At 44.5% G+C, this 25101-nt stretch overlaps 1 protein-coding gene across 1 annotated transcript; it reads right to left on the bottom strand.

Annotated features, from left to right (window-relative positions):
• Positions 1-23965, bottom strand: LOC113407225 (torsin-1A-interacting protein 1-like). The gene is made up of 8 exons (XM_026655453.1): positions 23764-23965; positions 21149-21223; positions 19440-19514; positions 18272-18319; positions 6663-6824; positions 3254-3316; positions 2602-2664; positions 1-1032 (listed from the first exon to the last, which is right to left on the bottom strand). The coding sequence occupies exons 1-8, from the start codon at positions 23963-23965 to the stop codon at positions 230-232; spliced, it is 1491 nt and encodes a 496-aa protein (XP_026511238.1). The 3' UTR covers positions 1-229.
• Between the last annotated feature and the right edge of the window lie 1136 nt (positions 23966-25101).

Genomic DNA, 25101 nt, shown 5'->3' with positions numbered 1-25101 from the left:
CTACAGATCACTAGGCCCAATGAGTTACTGAGGAGGGACCAACCTAACAGCTGTGCTCCATACTTACACTCTCCAATTGTCTAGAGAGAACTCCAGTTCTTTTAAATGGAACAACCCTACCAGTCCTTGCTCTGCATAGAGAATATTGTGTGCTGCCTCAGCTCAGCAGTTAAGTTCTGCACTGCCCAGATACCACAACACTGTTTTCCTATCCTCCCATGTCTTATATTTAATCCATCTGTAAGCAGCCCTCCTTAGGAAGAGCATTTTCAGGCCAAACAGGCAGGACCAGGTGAGATATGCGGCTCCACAGTCCACTCAGCTTATCTGTGTCCATGTGATTATAGGAGCTGGGAGTGTCTGAATTGGTGAATTTGGCCCAGAGAAAATCCCGCACTTTCTCCTCAACATCCAGCAGCCTGAGGTTCTTTCTCAGGGACTTCTCATCCAGAAGGACAGTTAGCAGAAGAGTTACATCCTTAAATGCTGCATTTTCATGGTCACAGTACTTGTAGAAGATCAAAGTGGAGCCTGCAGGCAGAGACTCAAATCGATGCACCACAGCTGCTTTTTTACCTTCCTTGAACCCAGAGCTTAGCTTATTATCTACCTCCAGCTTGACGACGTCGCTATCCAGCGTGGCTTTTCCAGCCCCATCAATCTTGATTGTGGCAGCACTCAGGGAGGAGGAATAAGCTTCAGCAATCTGGTTACTTAAGCACTTTAGAGACTTTTCAGCTTCTTGAGCAGCTGTGAGCAGTAAGATGGCAGGCTGCGAGTGGGGATGGGTGGTATTGAGTCGTTTCACAAGGAACATTTGGATTCTCTCCCACAGTCTTGGATCCTGATTTGGATAGACATTCCTAAGTTTCTTCATCTGGGTCTCAAATGCTTGCACAACTTTGATTTCTTCCCTCGGCAAAGTCTTAGAGGATTGATTCTTCCAGACATGCCATACAACAGTAACGGAAGCTACTGCTAATACCAAAATGCACATCCTAAACCATCCTGCACTGGACTGTCCAACAGGCTCTGCACAAAAGAGAATGGGGGGAGAGGGGGTGGATGTTAAAAATAAGCAAATGCTTTTGTCATGCTCAATGAGGAATCAATTAGTATGGATGAGTGAACAGTGACATTTGAAAAGACCCATTTTCCTATCCCATAAACAACTGAACACCACAAGATAATGGAGACACCCTGGAGTGAGAAAGAAGGACTTAACTTCCTGGAGGAAAAACTACAGGGTAATGCAAGACATCGGGTAAATTTTTCAAAAGTACCTAAACAACTTAAACACACAAGTCACAGTTTGAAAATGGGACTTAAGCATTTTTGAAAATTTTGCTCACTCACATTCTAACCATTATATCTAATCAAAGAAGAATAAATTATTAAAAACACAGTAAAAATGTATCTTAAAGAGGCAGGTCAAACCTGGCCTGATATTTAAGTTTTGTAAGAATAATCTTCTACAAAATCTGAAGGCAACAGAAAGGAAAAAAGTAAAGCCATAGAAACCAATCTCAAAGGCATTTTTAAACAAAATGAACATTCTTCGCCATTGTTTGCAACTCAAACATTACTGCATTGTGCTAGTGCCGGGGTTCTCAAACTAGAGGTCGCAAGGTTATTATGTGGGGGTTGCAAGTACATGCCTCCCAGCTAGCTACCAAGTCTGCTGTGAAGTCTGCGCTAGTAAGTCTGCTGTGAAAAGTGATATTAAACATACAAATATCACTTTAAAATAGTGTTAAATATAAAAAATGTGGTTTTAATTTATAAGGGGGTGACGGGTCGCACTCAGAGGCTTGCTATGTGAAAGGGGTCACCAATACAAAAAGTTTGAGAATCAGTGTGCTAGTGCATAAGAACCCAGAAGTGAAATGGTCTCATCCATTCATTTAGAGAACGCAAAAAGTAAAAGCAGAGGATGAAGAGGACACAGGAAATGCATCTTACCATTGAAATGCATGGGAAATCAGACATTTGAAGATGGATTACAAGTTTGTTTTTTAAATGTTAATTTAACAATGATTGAACTATTAACCAGGGTTATTGTTAACATTAAAAAAGCTTGTATCATGTTTTTAAAAATCTTCTCCTCCTCCCTGAATCCTACAGGGTCTGAGTCTACTTTCAATGAAGTCACTAATAAAACTCCCATTGACTTCTTTGTAAGCAGGATCAGACCCATATCAAGGAGATGCATTTCTTGGATCCTAAATATATCGGAAGACAGGATGACAAAAGTTTTCTGTAGATTACTACAACTGAATTTGAAGCATCTAATTTAAAAAACAATGGAACACAGAACTATCACTATGTGTGCCCCAAATTTAATCTCATATTGATGCCAGAGTTTATTAAAGGAGTAGAGGGCAGACCAGGTGGAAATCAGAGATTAGACGAGAGGCCTCTTGAGTTATCTTTCCCTCAGTGCTGAAAATATGTCTCCTGATAAGCAGGATGTGTAATGCAGGTCTGTTCTAGCAGGACCCACTATATAGCACCAGGTTAAAGGCCTTGAATACAAGGATGGGCACGAAAATGGTTAAATGCTATACATACATTAAACAGATCTGAAAGCATAAATCTTACTTTTGGCTGCAGGCTGTGAATGCTTCTTCAGTGTATTGGGTTGAACTTGAGATTCAGCTTCATCTGTTGGAGTGATTGGAGGGAAGGGGAGTTAAGATGACAGAATCCTGATCCATTTATCTAGTTATCAATGGAAGGGGTGAGAAATCATATGAAAACTGATTTTAGCTCTAAACTCAGTCTAGCTTCTGCTTTTTGTAGATGAATTCTACAGTAAAACAGGCAGAAAGATTAAAGGTTAAATGACCTGACCTCATTGAGAACACTGCTTAGCCAGCATTGTTTCACTAACAGAAGTGAGGAAGGGACTATGAACTCAGCAGTCCTAGCTGCTACTTTAACAAATAATCAGCTGGAAAGGATTTCATTTCAGGTTTGCATCAAAGAGTTCAAAGCCAGCCCTGTCCCATCTCCAGAGACAAATACAATGGCATGTTCACAACTGTTTCAGGCCAGCAAACTGATCTCTTTCAACTGGCAGACCAGCTTCAGTTTCCCATCCACACTCCTCACAGGTCCCTTTTTCAGAAAAGCACAAATAACCAAACATGCTTATGTAGCGCTAACAAACTCCTCAAATGCTGAACCACCAAAAGAAAATAGCAATCAATCTATACATAGGTAAACGAGAGGCAGAGTTTTATCCACATACTTGATTTCCTGAATGTCGTCTTCTGGTTAAACACTGGTTGTTTTTGTACAACTGTTGGGGGATCTGGAACATAGTAACAGAAGAAACATATGCATAATTTAAAGCAATACCGTTACCATATTAGATTCAAGAAACAGAAGAAAAGTAGTTTTGTCAAGCACAATCTCAGTCCTCAAAGTTACTTCTGCCCACCAATGTGCTGTGTAACACCATCAGAAAACTGGACCAGATAGTGCTTTATAACCCAAAATGCAAGCTTTTATATGAAAGTGAGCCTTGGGAGTATTCATGTAAAAAATATGAGACAGTAAAAGATACTAAACAATAACTCCTGAAAAGGACAGTGTAAACTGCATTCCATCAGCATGTATGAATGTGCACACCATGCAGTTATCTGTTGTTATGGTTTCAGTGAGGGTACATGTAATGTTTACTCACATGGTACAAAACCACCTACATTTATGTCTCCTTGAGTCAAATAAATCCTGTGTAATCACAGCAATTGCCTCAAAGATGAAAGATCTCATATACAGATAGGTATATAGATGCATAGTCACAGATGGAGAGAGAGTGGAGGACACTAGCAGAAACAGGCAAGCAGAATCTGAGCAAGGAAGATGAATGGGTAATGGAAGGGTAGCCCAGAATCCCAGGAGATAACCTATAACTATTGACCCTGATCAGAGGTTTATGAGAACGAACACTCAGAAGTGAACATATGGGACATGAATGCTATGAATCATGTCTAATACTTCAACACACAGCGTTTGCTCAGCTGCAGCCACACATGCCCATCACATTGGGCAGTGTCCTCATTGGTGGCTGCTCATTGTTTGAAATTCAGCATAGGATTACATTCAAATCACAGAAGCAGCACCACAATAAAATGAACAGAGATCATAAATTTAACAGACACTGACCAATTTGGAGACAAATCAGTCATGGACATAGTACTTCCAAACTGCTACTCAAAGGGCAGCTTGGCATTTGGGATGCAGGGGGAGATTTAAAACAGTCACTTCTTTCTAATGCAGCCTGTCCCTATCTACACTCTTAGGGTATGTCTTCACTACCTGCTGTATCGGCGGGTAGCAATTGATTTATCCGGGATCGATATATCGCGTCTCGTTAAGACGCGATATATCGATCCCCGAACGTGCTCACCGTCGACTCTGGAACTCCACCAGAGCGAGCGGCGGTAGCGCAGTCGACGGGGGAGCCGCGGCCGTTGATCCCACACCGTGTGGACCCCAGGTAATTTGATCCAAGATACTTCGACTTCAGCTACGCTATTTGCGTAGCTGAATTGCGTATCTTGGATCGATCCCCCCCCCTAGTGTAGACCAGCCCTTAGCTGTCTTTATTTCCTAGTCTTTGAATTCAGTCACTGGAGTTCTAAGCAGAGGATGGAAAGTTATAACTAAAGTGAAATTAATTCTCATGAGAGGCACCACCAGACTAATGCCTTTTGGAACCAAAACCACTTGTTTAATAACAACAAGGGCAGCCACCTCACCATGCACCTGAAGTCTGAGAGGCAAGGGTGCTAAAGCATATCGACTGTGTAGGTGCTATACACCACCTCCTTGAATCTGAACGAAGGCCAGCACAGCTCTGCTTTTGCATGCACCTCCTCTCTCATCTCCCAAGTCCAGTTCATCTCCGTGCTTTGTCAGGTTGGTGCACCTGGCTGCTCCCCTGGTCTTCTCCCATAAGCAAGTATAGCAAGTTGATTCGATTTTGACCTGACTGGATTCATACCATAATCTATTACCAGTCTTCAATCACCCAGTCCTCCACCAGGGTATCTATTCATACACTTTAGTATCAGTTGTAGAAACTGCAAATCAATTTATCTTAAATCATGTCTTAAAGGGGCCCTCAACTTTAAAAAACCCACTTCTGTCTAAAAGTCTTTTCATACTGTTACAAGTCACATCTAAGATAACTATAACTGAGAAAGAGTAGAGGAAAAAATTCTCTTTCATCACTTTATTTGCACTTGGTATAGTCAGTTTCCATTGCCGGAGTCATTGGGAGCTTTCAGTAACTCAGCTCTTCTAGAAAAAAAAATAAGGCCACTTAATTAAGCGGCTATGGCCCCACTCCTGGAAACACATATGAGTAAAGTTACTCACATGAGTCTCATCAAGCATGTATCTTAAGTGTTTGCAGGACCAGGGCCTATATGTGCACTTAAATTTAGGATTTCACTTTTGAGCATTTTGGCCTAACACAACAGTATAGTGATAATTTAATAAATAAATAAATCAATCCACAAAAATTGTCAAGGAGCTTTTTTCAACTGACTAGGTTTCAAATTAACAATACTCCTTTAATAACATTAGGAGAACTTCAACATTATTATATTTAAATGATTTATAGTAGATTTCTCATGTTTAAACAGGATTTAAGCAGACTAGAAAATGAATTTTGGCTACTATGTTGTGTCACATGTTTGTTACTTTTCAGCAAGATGACAACCTCCAGCAAGAGATGGCAAATGTCCATCATCAGAAGCCCAGGACACCACAGACCAGGGCACACCAACTCAAAGCAGCACCAGACCCAGCCAGAACAACAGACGCAAAACCTGCAGACATATCTCCACTAATACAATGATCAACACCACCACCACCACACAAAACACCCTTCAAGATCCATGGGTCCTACTCATCCAGTGCATTAAATGCCTCAACAACTATGTGGTGAAACCAGTAATTAAGCTCTCAAATGAACTCCCACAGGAAAAAGACAAAAATACCAGATCACCTGTTGGCAAACACTTTTCACAAAGCGATCACTCTATATCTGACCTATCAGTCCTCATCCTCAAAGGAAACCTGCACAACACTGTCAAAAGATGAGCCTGGGAGCTTAAATTCATAACTTTGCTAGACACTAAAAATCATGGTCTTAATAAAAAGACACTAATTTATGTCTTATTACAACAATCTGTAACCCACTAACCCCCTTTTAGTCCTATGACTTCAGGGGTGTTATTAGCCCACTTCACCTTGAATGGTCCCTTACAATATATCATAAGTAGTTAGCATAAACTATCTGTTCAATCTTTCATTTAGCTGTGACACTCTTAGTACCTTCCCCACAGCTGAAGAAGAGCTCTATGTAGCTTGAAAGCCTCTTTCTCTCTCTCTCTCTCTCTCACCAAGAACTTGGTCCAATAAAAGATGTTACCTCACCCACTTTGTCTCAACTGTATAAATATTTCATACATATCAAACAGTGGTTCTCTCTGCCCAAATTTTCAGAATGCTACACTGAACTACAAAACTGTACTGCCATGTATACAGTACTGTACTGTAATGATATCTTGTTATGTTTTGCTTTGTTCTGGCCCAAAGTTTACAAGTTTAAAAAACTGAACTGATAATCATTGGAGACAAACCCTTTGACAGAAGAAGGGACGACTGCAAAACATCACTTCCATTATCTCTTGGTGGTTGATACACATTAGTCTTCTTATAATTTTCTCCATCATTTTCAGATTCATTGTCATCACTGTAGCCATCAGCATCCTCTTCGTCTTCCTCCTCTTCCTCCCCATCATCTGCAAAGACAACAGGTTATATAAAGATTAAGAACTGCTTGCCACACAACTCAAAGGCTATTATATATAGCCACAGCACTACCTGTATGCATGACATTTCACAGAATAAAAGGACAGGTCCCTGTCTCAAGAAGTTTATGGCCTACACTAACCATGGGACACCAAAAGTTGAAGTCTACAACAGGAAAAGTTGTAAGAAACTACTGGATGTACATATCTTGTTTAGTTGCTATTTTGCCAACTTGTGTAACTGTTTGGGCACTACAGTTCTCCCTTGGGTAATGTTAATACTTGGAAAGAGCAAAGTCCAGCAAGATGGCAGGTCAACCAAGAGAATCAAGCTAGGAGAAGGATTTGAAAGAGCGAGGTACCACCATATGGTGCACAGAATCAGAGGGATATTTCAGGCGTTCAGTAGGGGTGTAGCATGATAGATGGCACAGAGCTGACCGTGGGAGGAAATCAAAAGGGTGACCAAATGCACAGGGGTGGCAAAGTATGGAGCACGAACAGAGAAGAGGTCGGTGAATGGAAGAGCAGAGCTGTACAGCACCTCGAAGGCGAAAGGTGACCAATTCAGACTGACTGTAGTCTCTTAAGACTACAAAAATAAATACAGGTTTGAAGAGGGTTTTTTTTGTTTTTGTTAAAGAAATAGCCCCTTCCTGCCTTGTGTTATACCAACCTTCTCAGCATTCCTTCATAAAAATATCATTGCCTATTCTGCAGTTCCTGCCATCTAAAACAGTTCTTCTATATTACTCCTTTTCATTTCAAATCTTAGTTGACGAACTTCTCATCTGTATGAGATAATTATTAACTCTCAGTTTCACACCCACCCCCTAGTTATATTTAACTCTAAGGGTATGTCTGCACTACGAAATTAGGTCAAATTTATAGAAGCCGGTTTTATAGATATCGGTTTTATACAGTCAATTGTGTGTGTCCCCACATAAAATGCTCTAAGTGCATGAAGCCGGCGGACCGTGTCCACAGTACCGAGGCTAGCGTTGACTTCCGGAGCGTTGCACTGTGGGTAGCTATCCCACAGTTCCCGCAGTCTCCGCCACCCATTGGAATTCTGGGTTGAGATCCCAATGCCTGATGATGCAAAACAGTGTCGCGGGGGGTTCTGGGTACATGCCGTCAGGCCCCTCCCGCTCCGTCAGAGCAATGGCAGACAATTGATTCGTGCCTTTTTACCTGGGTTACCTGTGCAGACAACATACCACGGCAAGCATGGAGCCCGCTCAGCTCAGCTCACCATCACCATATGTCATCTGGGTGCCGGCAGACGTGGTACTGCATTGCTACACAGCAGCAGCTAATTGCCTTTTGGCAGTAGATGGTGCAGTATGACTGGTAGCCTTCATCGGCTATCTGGGTGCTGGCAGACGTGGGGCTGCATTGCTACACAGCAGCAGCCCCTTGCCTTTTAGCAGTAGATGGTGTATTACGACTGGTATCCGTCGTCGTCGTACTCCAGTTCAATCAGAGGCACCTGGGCAGACATGCTTTGTCTCCTGGAGACTCAGTCCTGCCGGCAGTCCTATTGAACCGTCTTGACGATGATGGCTAGCAGTCGTAGTACAGTATCTTCTGCCAAGCACCCAGAAGATGCCGAGGGCTATCAGTCATGCTGCACCGTCTGCTGCCAGCTTAAGATGTAAAAAAAATAGATGTATTCATTTGCTTCCCCCTCCCTCCGTGAAATCAACGGCCTGCTAAACCCAGGGTTTTGAGTTCAATGTTTGGGGGGGCCATTCTGTGTGACAGTTGTTTGTGTTTCTCCCTGATGCACAGCCACCTTTGTTGATTTTAATTCCCTGTACCTGTACGCCATGTCATCACTTGCCCCTCCCTCCCTCCCTCCGTCAGTTTCGCGCCTTTTTTCAGACCAGACGCCATAGCACTGGGATCATGGAGCCCGTTCAGATCACCGTGGCAATTATGAGCACTATGAACACCACGCGCATTGTCCTGGAGTATATGCAAAGCCAGGACATGCCAAAGCAAAACCAGGACCAGACGATGAGGCGATTGCAGCGTGGCGACGAGAGTGATGAGGAAATTGACATGGACACAGCCCTCACACAAGGTACGGGCCCCAGCAATGTGCAAATCATGGTGTTACTGGGGCAGGTTCATGCCGTGGAACGCCGATTCTGGGCCCGGGAAACAAGCACAGACTGGTGGGACCGCATCGTGTTGCAGGTCTGGGACGATTCCCAGTGGCTGCGAAACTTTTGCATGCGTAAGGGCACTTTCATGGAACTTTGTGACTTGCTTTCCCCTGCCCTGAAGCGCCAGAATACCAGGATGAGAGCAGCCCTCACAGTTGAGAAGCGAGTGGCGATAGCCCTGTGGAAGCTTGCAACGCCAGACAGCTACCGGTCAGTCAGGAATCAATTTGGAGTGGGCAAATCTACTGCGGGGGCTGCTGTGATCCAAGTTGCCAGGGCAATCAAAGACCTGCTGATATCAAGGGTAGTGACTCTGGGAAACGTGTAGGCCATAGTGGATGGCTTTGCTGCAATGGGATTCCCTAACTGTGGTGGGGCGATAGACGGAACCCATATCCCTATCTTGGCACCGGAGCACCAAGCCACCGAGTACATAAACCGCAAGGGGAACTTTTCAATGCTGCTGCAAGCCCTGGTGGATCACAAGGGACGTTTCACCAACATCAACGTTGGATGGCCGGGAAAGGTACATGATGCTCGCATCTTCAGGCACTCTGGTCTGTTTCGAAAGCTGGAGGAAGGGACTTTCTTCCCAGACCAAAAAATAACCGTTGGGGATGTTGAAATGCCTATCTTGATCCTTGGGGACCCAGCCTACCCCTTAATGCCATGGCTCATGAAGCCGTACGCAGGCAGCCTGGACAGTAGTCAGGACCTGTTCAACTACAGGCTGAGCAAGTGCCGAATGGTGGTGGAATGTGCATTTGGACGTTTAAAAGCACGCTGGCGCACCTTACTGACTCGCTCAGACCTCAGCGAAAAGAATATCCCCATTGTTATTGCTGCTTGCTGTGCGCTCCACAATATCTGTGAGAGTAAGGGGGAGACATTTATGGCGGGGTGGGAGGTTGAGGCAAATCGCCTGGCCGCTGATTACGCGCAGCCAGACACCAGGGCGGTTAGAAGAGTACAGCAGGGCGCGGTGCACATCAGAGAAGCTTTGAAAACGAGTTTTGTGACTGGCCAGGCTACGGTGTGAAACTTCGGTTTGTTTCTCCTTGATGAACCCTCCACCCCCGCCAACCGGTTCACTCTACTTCCCTGTAAACCAACCACCCCACTCTCCCCTCCCCGCTTCGGGCACCGCTTGCAGAGGCAATAAAGTCATTGTTACTTCACATTCATGCACTCTTTATTAATTCATCACACAATTAGGGGGATAATTGCCAAGGTAGCCCGAGAGGGGTGGGGGAGGAGGGAAGGAAAAGGACACACTGCAGTTTAAAACTTTAACACTTATTGAAGGCCAGCCTTACGACGCTCGGGCAATCATCTGCGGCGGAGTGACTGGGTGGCAGGAGGCCCCCCCACCGTGTTCTTGGGCGTCTGGGTGAGGAGGCAATGGGACTTGGGGAGGAGGGCTGTTGGTTACACAGGAGCTGTAGCGGCGGTCTCTGCTCCTGCTGCCTTTCCTGCAGCTCAACCATACGCTGGAGCATATCAGTTTGATGCTCCAGGAGCCGGAGCATCAACTCTTGCCTTCTGTCTGCAAGCTGACGCCACCTATCATCTTCAGCCCGCCACTTGCTCTGTTCATCCCGCGATTCAGCCCGCCACCTCTCCTCTCGTTCATATTGTGCTTTTCTGTAGTCTGACATTGACTGCCTCCACGCATTCTGCTGTGCTCTTTCAGCGTGGGAGGACATCTGGAGCTCTGTGAACATATCATCCCGAGTCTGCCGTTTTCTCCTTCTAATCTTTGCTAGCCTCTGCGAAGGAGAAACATTTGCAGCTGGTGGAGGACAAGGGAGAGGTGGTTAAAAAAAGACATTTTAGAGAACAATGGGTACACTCTTTCACGTTAAATTTTGCTGTTCACATTACACAGCACATGTGCTTTCGTTACAAGGTCGCATTTTTCCTCTTATATTGAGGGCTTGCCGGTTTGGTGTGAGAGATCACTCACGCGGTGCCAGGCAACAGAATTCGGCTTGCAGGCAGCCATGGTAAGCCAGTCTTTTGGCTTTTTTAACCCTCATAACATGTGGGAATGGTTTCAAACAGTAGCGCCCTCATTTCCCATACCAAGGACCCGTTGGGTTGGCCATTTAAAATGGGTTTGCAATGTAAAAGGAGGGGCTGCAGTTTCAGGGTTAACTTGCAGCACAAACCCAATTACCCTCCCACCCCCCGCCCACACACACACAATTCTCTGGGATGATCCCTTCACCCCTCCCGCCCAACCACGTGGCTAACAGCGGGGAACATTTCTGTTCAGCCGAGCAGGAACAGGCACCTCTGAATGTCCCCTTAATAAAATCACCCCATTTCAACCAGGTGACCGTGAATGATATCACTCTCCTGAGGATAACAAAGAGAGATAAGGAATGGATGTTGTCTGCATGCCAGCAAACACCGGGACCATACGCTGCCATGCTTTGTTATGCAATGATTCCAGACTACGTGCTACTGGCCTGGCGTGGTAAAGTGTCCTACCATGGCGGACGGGATAAGGCAGCCCTCCCCAGAAAGCTTTTGCAAAGGCTTTGGGAGTACATGAAGGAGAGATTTCTGGAGATGTCCCTGGAGGATTTCCGCTCCATCCCCATACACGTTAACAGACTTTTCCAGTAGCTGTACTGGCCGCGATTGCCAGGGCAAATTAATCAGTAATCATTAAACACGCTTGCTTTTAAACCAGGTGTAATATTTACAAAGGTACACACTCACCAGAGGTCCCTTGTGTGCCCTCGGGGTCTGGGAGCACGCCTTGGGTGAGTTCGGGGGTTACTGGTTCCAGGTCCAGGGTGATAAACATATCCTGGCTGTTGGGGAAACCAGTTTCTCCGCTTCCTTGCTGTGAGCTATCTTCATTGTCTTCATCATCTTCTGCGTACCCCGAACCCGCTTCCCTGTTGCATGTTTCTCCATTGACGGAGTCAAAGCACACGGTTGGCGTAGTGGTGGCTGCACCCCCTAGAATGGCATGCAGCTCCGTGTAGAAGCGGCATGTTTGCGGCTCTGCCCCAGACCTTCCGTTTGCCTCTCTGGCTTTGTGGTAGGCTTCCCTTAGCTCCTTAATTTTCACGCGGCACTGCTGTGCGTCCCTGTTATGGCCTCTGTCCTTCATGGCCTTGGAGATCTTTTCTAATATTTTGCCATTTCGTTTACTGCTACGGAGTTCAGCTAGCACTGATTCGTCTCCCCATATGGCGAGCAGATCCCATACCTCCCATTCTGTCCATGCTGGAGCTCTTTTGCGATCCTGGGACTCCATCATGGTTACCTGTGCTGATGAGCTCTGCGTGATCACCTGTGCTCTCCACACTGGGCAAACAGGAAATGAAATTCAAAAGTTCGCGAGGCTTTTCCTGTCTACCTGGTCAGTGTATCTGAGTTGAGAGTGCTGTCCAGAGCAGTCGCAATGAAGCACTGTGGGATAGCTCCCGGAGGCCAATAACGTCGAATTCCGTCCACACTACCCCAAATCCGACCCGCAAAGGCCGATTTTAGCGCTAATCCCCTCGTCGGAGGTGGAGTAAAGAAACCGGTTTAAAGGGCCCTTTAAGTCGAAAGAAAGGGCTTCGTCGTGTGGACGTGTCCAGGCTTAATTAGATTTAACCCTGCTAAAGTCGACCTAAACTCGTAGTGTAGACCAGGGCTAAGTTTGTATTAAAGATACAATGCAATATTCTTTTGTGAGGTATTATTGAAGTCATGGTCTTTCCAATTCAGGAGCCTCAGTCTAAACAAACCTGAGAGCTCTAAGTGAACAGAGTTGGATCGGAACTACCAGACTGGATCAGACCAGAGGTCCATCTAGTCCATTATCACGTTTCTGACAGTGGCCAGCACTAGACGCTTCAAAGGTAGGGGTAAGAACCTCACAACTGGCAGATGTGGAGTAATATGACCCCCACGTTCAGTCTCTTCCTGATCTCTAGTAGTTATAGATTGGCTTAAGCCCTGAAGCATAAAGTTTAATATTCCTTCCACAAATACAATTATTTCCTTTTGATAAATGTGGTTTTTTGGTTTGTTTTAAAATCTCAGTCCACAAGTAGGAATCTCATATTGAAACACAAGGTTGCAAAAAGTCAAGGATCAACACATAGTAGGGGGAAATGGTGCTGGTAGAGGCAAGAAGCCTCTTGATGCTACTATGGCCCATGACTGGGGAACCACAAGACTACTGATTTCTGCAGTAATATCTACGCTACACTAGACTTTTCTGCAGTTACAGCTCCCCATCACCTCCAAAGGAGGAGGTTAGTTTAGAACTTACAGAAAAAGGGGCATAGCAACTATTAGCAAAAGTTTTTTACTCTTCAAGTGTGTCACAGTCACCACTGTATTCACAACAAATCCATTAGGCCAGGTATTTTTACATGGCTGATAGCTGCACAAGCGATTCATAATCATTTGCTCTCAAACTGTGCTCAAGATCTCAGTTTTGCCTTCCTACATTAAGTTCTTTCAAACTTCACTTCTAAAAATGTACCAGGGCTTCTTCCAAGCCTAAATTTGCAATTAATAGTTAAAAACTCCCCTATATAATGCAAACACTGTGGCTCACAGTGGCCACCAAGGCCAGTTTAGGGAAGACTGCTATCTTATGCCCTAATAGCATGTAAGAAATATGTACAGCTTTCAAACTTCTCAAAAACCAATAAGCTCAGACAGGGCTTTACTTTTATTGAATTCTTTTGGGATTCCAGGAGATTTAACTACTAAAAAATTGCTTCTGTTGCAACAGTGTCAGTCAGTGATTTAATAGCAGTCTGTTTGCCTATTTAAAAGGAATTTATATGCTTCACTCTAAATTGTTTGTCTGATAGATTAGGATTTACTCTAGAAAGTGAGCAAGTGGAGAAAATTTTTGTAGTATCTTGGGTTCTAAACATCCTGTTTAAATGTAATAGGAATTTCCTATCTACAAAATGAATATATCAGTGCAAATAAAAAAGTGAATTAGTTCTACTAATGGACTATCTTTTTGAAGTAATAAAATCTGTGATGTTTACAAAACATAAATTGAATGGCTATTTGTAAGGTGATTATTACAGTAGAACCTCAGAGTTACGGACACCTTGGGAATGGAAGTTGTCCGTAACTCTGAAATGTTCATAATGCCGAACAAAGCGCAGTTTGGGCTTCAGATCCAGCAGCTGAGCTCCCTCAGCACCAGCAGCTTCCTTGCAGGCAGCTTCTTTCCCTGGGTCGGACTGAGTTTGCAAGCTTGTCCCTCTCCCAGCCGTGTGTGTGTGTGTGGTGGTGGTGGGGGGGGGTTGTGTGTGTGAGTGTGTAAGTAAACAGCATGTCCCCCTCCCGCATCTGGCAGTGGTCTATGTTTGATGCTTTAGAGAAGGTACTGCCAAATCCCAATAATGCATTTGGTGAAGTGTAATGCTATGCATTGGATGGTCTGGGAGGGATCCCTTCTCAACCCTTTTGTGAGAGTCAATTTATATCTTCAAGTATCAGGGGGTAGCCGTGTTAGTCTGTATCCACAACAACAACAACAACAACAAGGAGCCCGGTGGCACCTTAAAGACTAACAGATTTGGGCATAAGCTGTCGTGGGGAAAAAAAAACCACTTGTGAAGAAGTGGTTTTTTACCCACGACAGCTTATGCCCAAATAAATCTGTTAGTCTTTAAGGCGCCACCGGGCTCCTTGTTAATTTATATCTTGAAGCATGAGACCTTATTACTCTTCTCTTAGCTTGCATAGCTACAGATACTATTGATCATAGCATTTACTCCTATAATCACATGGACACAGATAAGCTGAGTGGACTGTGCTTTATGAGTTTCATGAGGGAAGCGAAATTGCAGATCTCTGCATCTTCCTCTTTCCTGTGACTTTTGTTCCTGTAATAGAGAGCTTATGAAAAAACCCTCCAGTTGACAAATAACTGCTTAATTCTGCAGATGATTTATTTAAGGGTGGGTTTGTGAAACAAAGGTTTGTTTCTTAAAAGGAACTTGACACTGAACCTTGTAAAAAGAAAACAAGCTGTGGTTTACATAGCTGAAAAGGACGGTCTATACCCTTTTGCTATTATTTCAGAGATTTCTGTTTACATAATTTTATCCCCCGCACAGCCCAGTTTCTCCAAGATGATAGACCACTGTTACCTGAGTTAAAGGAGACTCCCCATTAACCATTAGTGTTATAGGGCCTAAGACATACAGAAGAACATTTGAAAATTGCTCTTGGAGTGAATTCCTGTGTTTCCCAAACTTCTGTCAGTAGCAAATGATTACAGCCAGGTTAAAAATCTTTGGAACTGCTAAAGTCTGTAAGGGAATTAATAGCTATATTTTCGCTTCAAGTAATAGTAGTGATTTAAAGAACTGTTGTATTGAACAATATAGACATCTGATTTCATATTTGCAGCTTTTATGTGCTGCAGCAGTGTATTTTAATCTTATGTTTCATTATGCTGTTCTTACTGTTTGATAACTGGAGAGTATTTTTAAAACTGGAAAAATACATTTTAAATTTAGCACAAAAATTGGTGTGAGCTGTTCCTAGAATAAGTATCACTTTCTTTCTGTTTTCTTTCCTTCCATCTAAAGAGAGACAGCGAGATGATCTGCACGATTCACCTGCATGTATGTTGTGTAAACTATTAGGAGTGCATGAGTGTCTGGATAGCCTAAGAATGTTAAAGATGAATTGACAAGTAGTTAAGGCCCCAAATGCAGGTTTTGCATGAAAGAAAAGCTTTACAAATTAAAGGGCTTGTCTTCACACTCTGTTATGGAAATAAGCTATATGGATGTAAGCAGCTTTATACCCATATAATTGTGTCCACAGTGTGGAGTTGCACCAATCCAAACGATCAGGTTTTAAATTGATACAGGTAAGTCAGTACTTAAACTGTGTGTTGACCAGCCCTTAGCATAAAGAAATGTCTTTGTGAAAACTTAAATAAACACTTCAGCAAAAACAGTGTTATATTCTTTTGGTGGTGAAATATTTCCCAAGAGTGTTGGACCTCTGGCACCCTCACAAAACCCAGATGCAATTGTGCTATTGCATGAGAGCCAGGAAGTGAATCTAAGAAAGTGAAACTGACTAGTCTAGTTTTCTGATCAAGCTGAGTATGGTGCAAACCAGACTGCATGCACTTTTTTTTTTTTTAAGTAGAGGTTTCTGAATATGTGAGCAGTCTGTCTTGAGTTCCTTGACTATTTACTTTTCTGATAGCATATTGCAACAGTCTTGAAAACCCATCTTCCCTAGATTTGCGGGAAGGTCTTGCACTTGACCCATGACGTTGATGTTCTAAAATCTTGAAAACTGGTAATGGAAAAAGCTGATTATCCCATCTACCAGGGACCAGGGTAGGATTGTTCCTACAGTATATTTTCCAGTACACTGTAGTGCTAGATGCTTTAAGTGATGGGGCAGCAGTCTATTAATTACTTATTACAGTAGAACCTCAGATACAAACTAGGGTATAAATCTTGCCTAATTTCACCAGCTAGTAACGCAAACTGCCTGACTGGGGAGGAAAAAGTTATTGTGTGAGCAGGTAGCATTTTTAACCTGCTCTTAGTACAGCAAACTGTCACCCTGCCTGGAGTCTGGCTTTATCAAAAAGGGAAACAAATTCCAGCCTGAGCCTCAGGCTTGGCTGTTCCTAGGTTCTTCCCTTTGGCCCTAACTGTCCCAGACCCTGGATCCTTCTGCCCAGAGTATCACTCCCACCTCCCTTATAGGAATGGAGGAGTTAACAAGCCACACCTAACACAAGACTGCTGTAATCAGCAGCTTTAGACAGGGCCTATCACCTACCTACATGGTGGATCTTCAGAGCATCCCTCTTTGGGTGACCGATCTTATTTGACACACCCAACAGTAGGTAACACTCCAGCCAATTCGAAACTACCATTTCTAGAGTATTTTCTGATAGCCAAAGCATATAAGACTGTTCTTTAAACTCTTCAGAATCCAGTTTTTAAAACTGGTATAGAGCTCAGCCATTCCTACAGTATCAAAATCCACTCTGCAACGTAATTATATCTGCAAAATTATTCAGTGTATAAGATACAATATACAATAGTGAATGTGGTTATCGTGATAACTGTAAAGACAATGAGGCACGAAGCCAAATGACAAATACTTCCAGCACCCAAAACATGCCTTTAGCTCAAAAATCACTTATAAAATGGAGGGTTTTGTTTTTAAAACAATAAGAGCACTGACATTTATAACCTTCTTAATCTTTGTTCATTTACAAAAATTTTAAATATATAGCTTAAAAAAAAATATATATAGCTGACACCTGAGGCCAGGTCTACTCTAAAAAGCTAGGTTGACCAATCTATATCACTCCTGGGTGTGAAAAATCCACACCCCTGAATGATATAGGTAAGATGACCTAACCCTCATTGTAAGCAGCACAAGGTCAACAGAAGAATTCTTCCACCCACCCTGCTACTGCCTCTCGAGGAGGTGGATTAACTACAGCAATGGGAGAACCCCTCCTGTCGCTGTAGTAAATGTCTACGCTTAAACCACTAAGGCTTGGTCTACACTAAACCCCCAAATCGAACTAAGGTACGCAACTTCAGCTACGTGAATAACGTAGCTGAAGTTTGAAGTACCTTAGTTCGAACTTACCTCGGTCCACATGCGGCAGGCAGGCTCCCCCGTCGACTCCGCGGTACTCCTCTCGTCTAGCTGGAGTACCGCAGTCGACGGCGAGCACTTCCTGGTTCGACTTATCACGTCCAGACAAGACGCGATAAGTCGAACCCAGAACTTCGATTGCCAGCCGCCGAACTAGCGGCTGGGTGTAGACATACCCTAAGTGTCATTGCTGCAACTGTGTCACATGCTATTTGAAGTTTTTGCACTGGGATACTGGTTTTTAAGTTTCAGTTCTACTCATGGGGGTCTCATAGCAAATGCAGTTCTGAGTAAACTGAAATCCTTTCGAAAGAAAAATCCACCCAATCAGCTTCTAGTGTCATGCAGTTAGACCTCAACCTTACTGTATTGGGGCAGGGGAGGAAATCAGAAAAAGTCATTGTAATAGCACATTGTCAAAGGTCTATACTTGGAACACTCAACATCTCGGCATTTTTCAAGTAGCAGCAAACTCCAGTGGCAACGTTCTGTTCTGCATGTGCTCTCACTCTCTCTCTCTGGGCATAACAGTCATAACAAGCAAAACTCATAGAAACAACCCTATAACAGTAAGCAGACCAGAATATTTAAAGGGGGAAAAAAGTCACTTGAACCAACCTGACTCATTCCTTTTGAAATCTCTACTTGCACTGGAGACCGTGTTTTCTGTAAGGCAAAACACAACACAAGAACGATAAACAACAGAAAAAAAGGAAGGAAATGCAGCAGTCATGTTCGTGCTGTGGTTATCTGATGCAGTGACTGATACATTTCTCAGGACACTGCAAAGGCTGCACACTCACTTGTAAAACAGACCTAGCTCCCCTCCCAACCGCCAGAGGTTGGCAAATTAAAACTTTATTATGTCCTTCATATTTTTGTTTTTTAACGAAACACGGGATGTGCCAAATTACACCTAACCATTAGTCTATCAAGCCCGGTAACCCGCATCTGGCAGTGGTCTATGTTTGATGCTTCAGAGAAGATACTGCCAAGTCCCAATAATGCATTTGGTGAAGTGTAATGCTATACATTGGATGGTCTGGGAAGGATCCCTTCTCAACCCTTTTGTGAGAGTCAGTTTATATCTTCAAGTATCAGGGGTAGCCGTGTTAGTCTGTATTCATAACAACAACAAGGAGCCCAGTGGCACCTTAAAGACTAACAGATTTATTTGGGCATAAGCTGTCATGGGTAAAAAAACCACTTCTTCACAAGTGGCTTTTTACCCACGACACCTTATTTCCAAATAAATCTGTTAGTCTTTAAGGTGCCACCGGACTCCTTGTTAATTTATATCTTGAATCATGAGATCTTATTACCCTTCTCTTAGCTTGCATAACTACAGATACTACTGGTCATAGCATTTACTCAGTGCTTTTACAAAACCACACAATGCTATCTGACTCAATTACTATATGTTGCAATATCCCAGCCAACTATTACTGCAACTCATGCACTGTAAAACAATATACGCTTGTACAGCACTTTCCATCTGATGATCTCAAAGGCTTTACATACATACATTAATCCTCACAAACTCCTGTGAGATAGGAGAGTACCATCCCCATTTTTAGAGAAAAAAGCAAATTGCAGAGAGATGAAGTGACTTGCCCAAGATTATACAGCAAGTCAACAGCAAAGTCAGAAATAGAACTGAGGTCCCCTAATTCCCACTCCCTGCTGTGATCACTGAACTATGCTCCCACAAGTCCTGTGTGTGTTTCAGTAACATTATACTGCAACTAGCAAAAACCCCGCCCTTTAAGTTTAAAAGTTAATTTACCTGTCTGTCGACTCTTTCTTATACTCGGTCGAACCAAAGGCGATATATCTACTATGCCAAATGCACTTTTACTCCCTAAAACAAGGGAGAAGCATACATTAAAAGTGTAACATTTTGAAAAACTGGGTTCTGATGGGTTTATAGAACAGTTTGACACACTTCCACTAACCAGAGAAAAAAACTCTATAAATATGCTAGTTTCTGATTGGCTGGACTGTTAACTCTTATGAGACTGTTGGGTATGGCAAATAAGATCAGGGAGTCACCAAAGCAGTCACTCCTCCCCCACAAGTACTTTAACCCTCCACTCCATCTCTTCAAGAACATGGTCTTCTCAAGTCCACAACTCCAGTTTGGCAATTTTCCTGAGGTTTGCAGGGTCTGTGCAGGTCAAGAAGTGGCTAGTGTATCCAGGGTATTGGCAGCAAAGTGGGAGCAGAAGCAAAGGGGATGCGGGGACAGGAACAGGAGCTGAGAGTGGCAGAGACAAGCAAGGGGAATGGGGCAGAAGGGTCTATTACCACTAGAGGACACTTCCCTCTGGAGGCTGGAATTAATCCCAGGATCCTCAAGTCTCAGCATTCTTCTGCCATATAGCAAATAGCTGAAAAACCCACTGACAAAGTGTGTGCCTCATCACCCTCTAATAGCTGGTCTACACAGAAGCTTATAATCCACTACCTCAAGCAGTCACTCATTTAGTTCAAGGGGTACTGGCCAGTGCTCTGGATCTGAAGATCAAAAATTGCACTTGCTTAAGGTGCAAGGCAGGCAGAATTCACTCCTGAATGAGTGAGAGCATAAGATTCTATGACAGGGACTGAGACAGGTCATGCTTTGAAGTCATTCATTCACCGCATGAGTCAGACCAAACTTCTCTAAATGAAGCAATGTCTGATCCTGCCCCAAAATCTGCCCCTAGATCAATCCTAAAGAATCAATGATCAGGCTCCATGAAACTTCCCCATGCGTCATCGAGGAGCTAAAGAGGAAGTGAAGTTTCTCACCCAACCTTCCCCAAAAACCCTAATCCTAGAGAGGTTAAAGCATCAAAGAGGCCCAGAGATCAATAAAAGTAAGATAACAAGTCCTAAAAAAAATTGTTTAGTAATACCATCCTTCTAATTCCTAATCATGTGGAATAATTGAACACCAATGGATTAGGAAACCAATCGTTGATTCAAGAATACTTCACTGTATGAACAACAAATAAATACTGTTTTTTTTTTGGCCTAGCAGAATCCTACATACAAATGTTTGATTTTGATGTATCTAAACTATGTGCTGAGACCCAAGGGGCCTCAATATTAAAAATATTTTTGGAATATTATATTTTTTATTAATCATAAATTAATGAAGACTATACAAAAAAATAACTGAATCAGACTCCTACTAATTTCCTTGCAAAGGGCTTTGGATACCTTTTTCACAGTAACTATCCTGTTAAGGTGTATTTGAAAGAGCACAACAGTGCCTTTACTGTGCAATAGCAATTTAAAATCTATTAGTGCCTACCTTAAGTATTTGAAAGAAGACACGTAATACTGCAGAGTGAAGTCTAGTATTTCTCTGCAGATAGGTAAATTATTGAAACTGGGTACTGTAGATATTTTAAGGAACTAATTTATTGTTGGATAGCAATTCATAAGATCCAGGAGGGGAAGACTTCCTCTAACTGGGAAAGGAAGGGAAAGGAAGCCCACTGTTACCTTCTGTCAAGTGTGTCTGGCTGTTGTAATTTGTGTTGTCCCTTTGTCTTCTGGTTCTGTATGTGGACACTTCGTCTTCAAAACAGTCACAGAAAAAAAACAAACAGGTACTTTAGAAACAAACAGGTAATTTAGTGTACACATCTATAGAAATAAAAATGTCTGAATCAGTCTGGAAATTCAATTTTTATTCAGTTTATAAGAGCACTGAGATTGAATTAGTAAAGTCACTCATATAACCACATAAGAGACGCAAGTTGTGCATAAAAGAATTATCAAATATTGAAATGCACAGGCTTTACTATTCAACTTAAACCTTCCTGCTTAATTTTAAGAGTGCAAGGATAGGAGACGAAATAGATCTCAGCAATTAACCATTTAAATTAAATATTTTTTATTGTTTAAACAGTTAACTTTTTAAACAGTATTTAAATCCCTACCAGAAACTAAACTGGTTCTTAAAAAACAAAAAAAACAAAAAAAATGAAGTCTAAACCCCTTATGGTTACACAGAGAACATTCAAACTGTGAGCTGACTGGAAACAGATGTAATGAAGCCTGACAAAGTCGGCAGAGAGCCTGAAACAACTATTCAGAGAAGTGTGAAATACATTAAGGGATGTGAAGAACTTTGCAGGAGAGCAGCTATAAAAGTAGCCCCCTCTCATGCACAGATCTAGAACTATGTAGAAGCCAAAAGTTTTACCGCACTTTAGATTTACTACATGGAGAATGAGGCAGGCCTGCTTACCAATTAACACTGATACAAAGTAAAGCTGAATTCCATGTTTTAAATTTATACTGAAGTAACAGAGCAAAATTTGGTCTCTGGTGCACAGGGAATAAGGTAAGAGTGAACTCACTGCGCAGGATCAAGTCTACAGGTTATTTAGTTAAAAATATTTGAGTACGTTTTATTTCCATTGAGGAAGTGTTCCATGTCAACAGACATAGCAATTGTATAACACACAGCCTGGCTCTTCACTTGTTTCAGTGAGCTATTTAAATATAAATGTCACACACTTTACACACAGGGACCAATTCTGCTATCCTTACTCACTAAGATGAATGCTACTGCGTAAGTCATATGGTATTACACAACATGAGTAAGAGTAGCAAAATTAAGCCTTCGCAGTGCAGAGTCCAACCTGCACAACGAACGAGGCAGGAGCCCACAAAAAGTATGTAATCATATAATTAAGTATTGTATTGTAATAAATATTTACAAGGGGGCTGAATTAATGGTGTACAAGTAACTTCAGCTTTGTCATTCCAGTCTTTTGGGGATTCACTTTAAAAAATACCTTCTATACAACTTTAATGTAACATGTCAACTATTTGATAACTACAATTCATTGGCAGATAGTGTATTTTTAACACCTTCTGGTCCTTTGAAAGAAAACTGATGTTGGACACAAAGTTATGTTGTGGGGAGACAGCTAAGAAGAATGTAGCACACTGCACAACTCAACCATCTCCATGTAGATTCCCTAAAGATTTTTACCATAGACAAAAACTGGTGGGAAAATGCCCAGCGCAATGCCCAAGCTGAATGTCCTCTGTACCACATCTCTTCTCTCCCTGCCTCAGACAGGCCAGGCCACTGAAGGTTAATAGCAAACTCTACCCTCCTTAAAATGGCAACCCTGCTAGAAACAAAAGATACACATTGACGGTACGAAAGAAAACAGATGCAAGCAGGTAAGAGAATGGAATTTAATTGTACCCAAAATAAAGATGTCATTCTGCTTTCAAAAGCCAGTTGGCCCGACCCTGTTTCTTGCAGCACAACTGATTTGCTTAAACCAGATTAGTTTACTGGCCAGATGTCACTGTCACATTAACGATTCCGATGGAGCCGGGTTGCCCCATCTTCCCCACCTGGGTCTGCCCAGCCTTCCTTATCTTGGAAACAGTTTTAAGGGAAGCGTGTAAAGCCCCTCATGCTAGCGAAGGAGACTTTTGCTGCCTGCATTTCATTCACCTGCCCCTCTGAAGCCGTTTAGTTGCCAATGACAGAAGTAAAGTCTGCTGCGTTTAAGCTGTCCCCTCCGGACACTGAGCAGGCAAACTCAGGGAGAAGCTGAGACGCGGGGTACGGGGAAAGGAAACCCAACCCAGCCCCAGCGTGCTGCAGCCAAGCGGTGCCTCTCCCCTGGGGAGCCCCGCACGTGTTGGGTCCAGCATGCACGCACACGGGGTGCACCGTGACCCCCACCACGGTGATGGTCTCCCCGATCCCCAGCCTAGATGCTGAGCACGGCAGCTCTCACTGAACCCAATGAGGGCTCAGGACCCTGACACCCCCCCACCCCCGGGGCCCCGCCCCGCCGAGCCCGACCGGCTGCAGGGACCGGTGAGGCAGGGACCAGGGCGCCCTCCCCTCCCGGGCGAGCGGGGCACGGTCTACCCCCACCCCACGCTGGTACGGGATCATGCCCGCGCCCCCCATTACATCGCTCCCTCCCCCTGGGCATCCCGCAGCGCTCCGAGGCCCCCGCCCGCGTCCCTTCACCGCACCCCAACGTGCCCTGAACCAGAGGATGCAGCAGGGGCGCGACGCGCGCCCGCCCGCACCAACAGCGCGGGTCGGCAACCGCTCCTCAGTCACTCACTTTCCGAAGCCTCAGCGTCCCGCCGCCTGGTCTCCGGCCCCGGCTGCTTGGCCCCGGTTCTCTGCCGTGTCTGCATCTCCACCGCTCCCTGGCTCAGCGACTGCCTGGAGCGCAGATAATAGGCTCCTCTCCGCGCTCGCTCCTTCCCCGCTCTCCCACCTTGGTCCTCGCGGAACGCCTCCTCCGCCAGCCGCGTTTCCATCCGGACACGCCCCTCCACTGCGCTCCTCCTCGGGCTGAAGCCGCCGCACTGCAGCCCGCTGGTGATAGGCTCTGCTGGTTCGATAATCTCACTTCCTGTCGGCCATGTTGAGGGGCGGAAGTTTATTTGGGGGGGACCCGTTCCTCCGGGTGGTCGCCATTTTGGGGGGCGTTTCTCTTGCTGTGCTTTTCCGGAGCGGCTTCCCTCCTCATTGGGAGGAAGTCACGGGACGTGATGCAGCAGCACCCCGCCCAAGGCCGAACGCTCCCGCGTGGCCTGGCTTGCTCAGCCCCTGTTCGCTCCCATCCCAGCTGCGGAGAAACCCGCTCCCCGCCATCCCAGAAACGGCTCCAGCAGCAGCTCTGCCCAAGAGTCAAGAGCTGGGTCTGTCGATCCCCTCCCAGCTCCCTCTTTCTTCCCCTCTACCCCCTTTTCTATCCTTCCTTCCCTCCCGCCCCTTTCTCGCCATCCTCCCTCCGTCCCCTTTCCCCAGAGGAGGGGCCTGGCAGCTAGGGGCGATCCCCCCAGTTAGGGTGACCAGACAGCAAGTATGAACAATCCGGACAGAGTGTGGGGGGGTAATAGGTGCCCATATAAGAGAAAGCCCAGACTATTGAGACTGTCCCTATAAAATCGGGACATCTGGTCAGCCTACCCCCAATTCCCCATGGAAGTCCCTTTGCCCCGTTTTCTACCACCCCCCTCCAGGCACCTGGGCAAAGCAAGGGCCAAGCGAAGGGGCACAGGAACAATTTCTGTTGTGGGGGTGCTGAGAGCCATTGAACCAAACTGTAAACCCTGTATGTGATGGGAACCACTTCAAGGCAGGGGGTGCAGCAGCTCGCCTAGCTCCCGCACCTATGGGAGAGTGGCAGTGGGAGCGGCTGCCCCAGCGAGTCAAGGGGGAGGGGGAAGCCCTCCCCAAAAAGGAGCGAGCAGGGTGGGTGCTTGCTGCCCTGGGGATTTGCTGGGCTATAGCCTCTGAAATGGGCTTTAAAAAAGGCCCACCCCAACCCTCTCCCTTCCCTGATGGTGCTCTTGGATCCAATATGACCCCACATGTAGCTTTGGAAAATCCAAACCCTAAGCATTGGGAATGGTTCTGGGAAGCTTCTCAGGGTACGTCTTCACTTACA

Source organism: Terrapene carolina, unplaced genomic scaffold (genome assembly GCF_002925995.2).
Source record: "Terrapene carolina triunguis isolate 2854851 unplaced genomic scaffold, T_m_triunguis-2.0 Scaffold210, whole genome shotgun sequence".
Classification (NCBI taxonomy): domain Eukaryota; kingdom Metazoa; phylum Chordata; order Testudines; family Emydidae; genus Terrapene; species Terrapene triunguis.
This window is presented reverse-complemented; position numbering and strand designations above follow the sequence as displayed.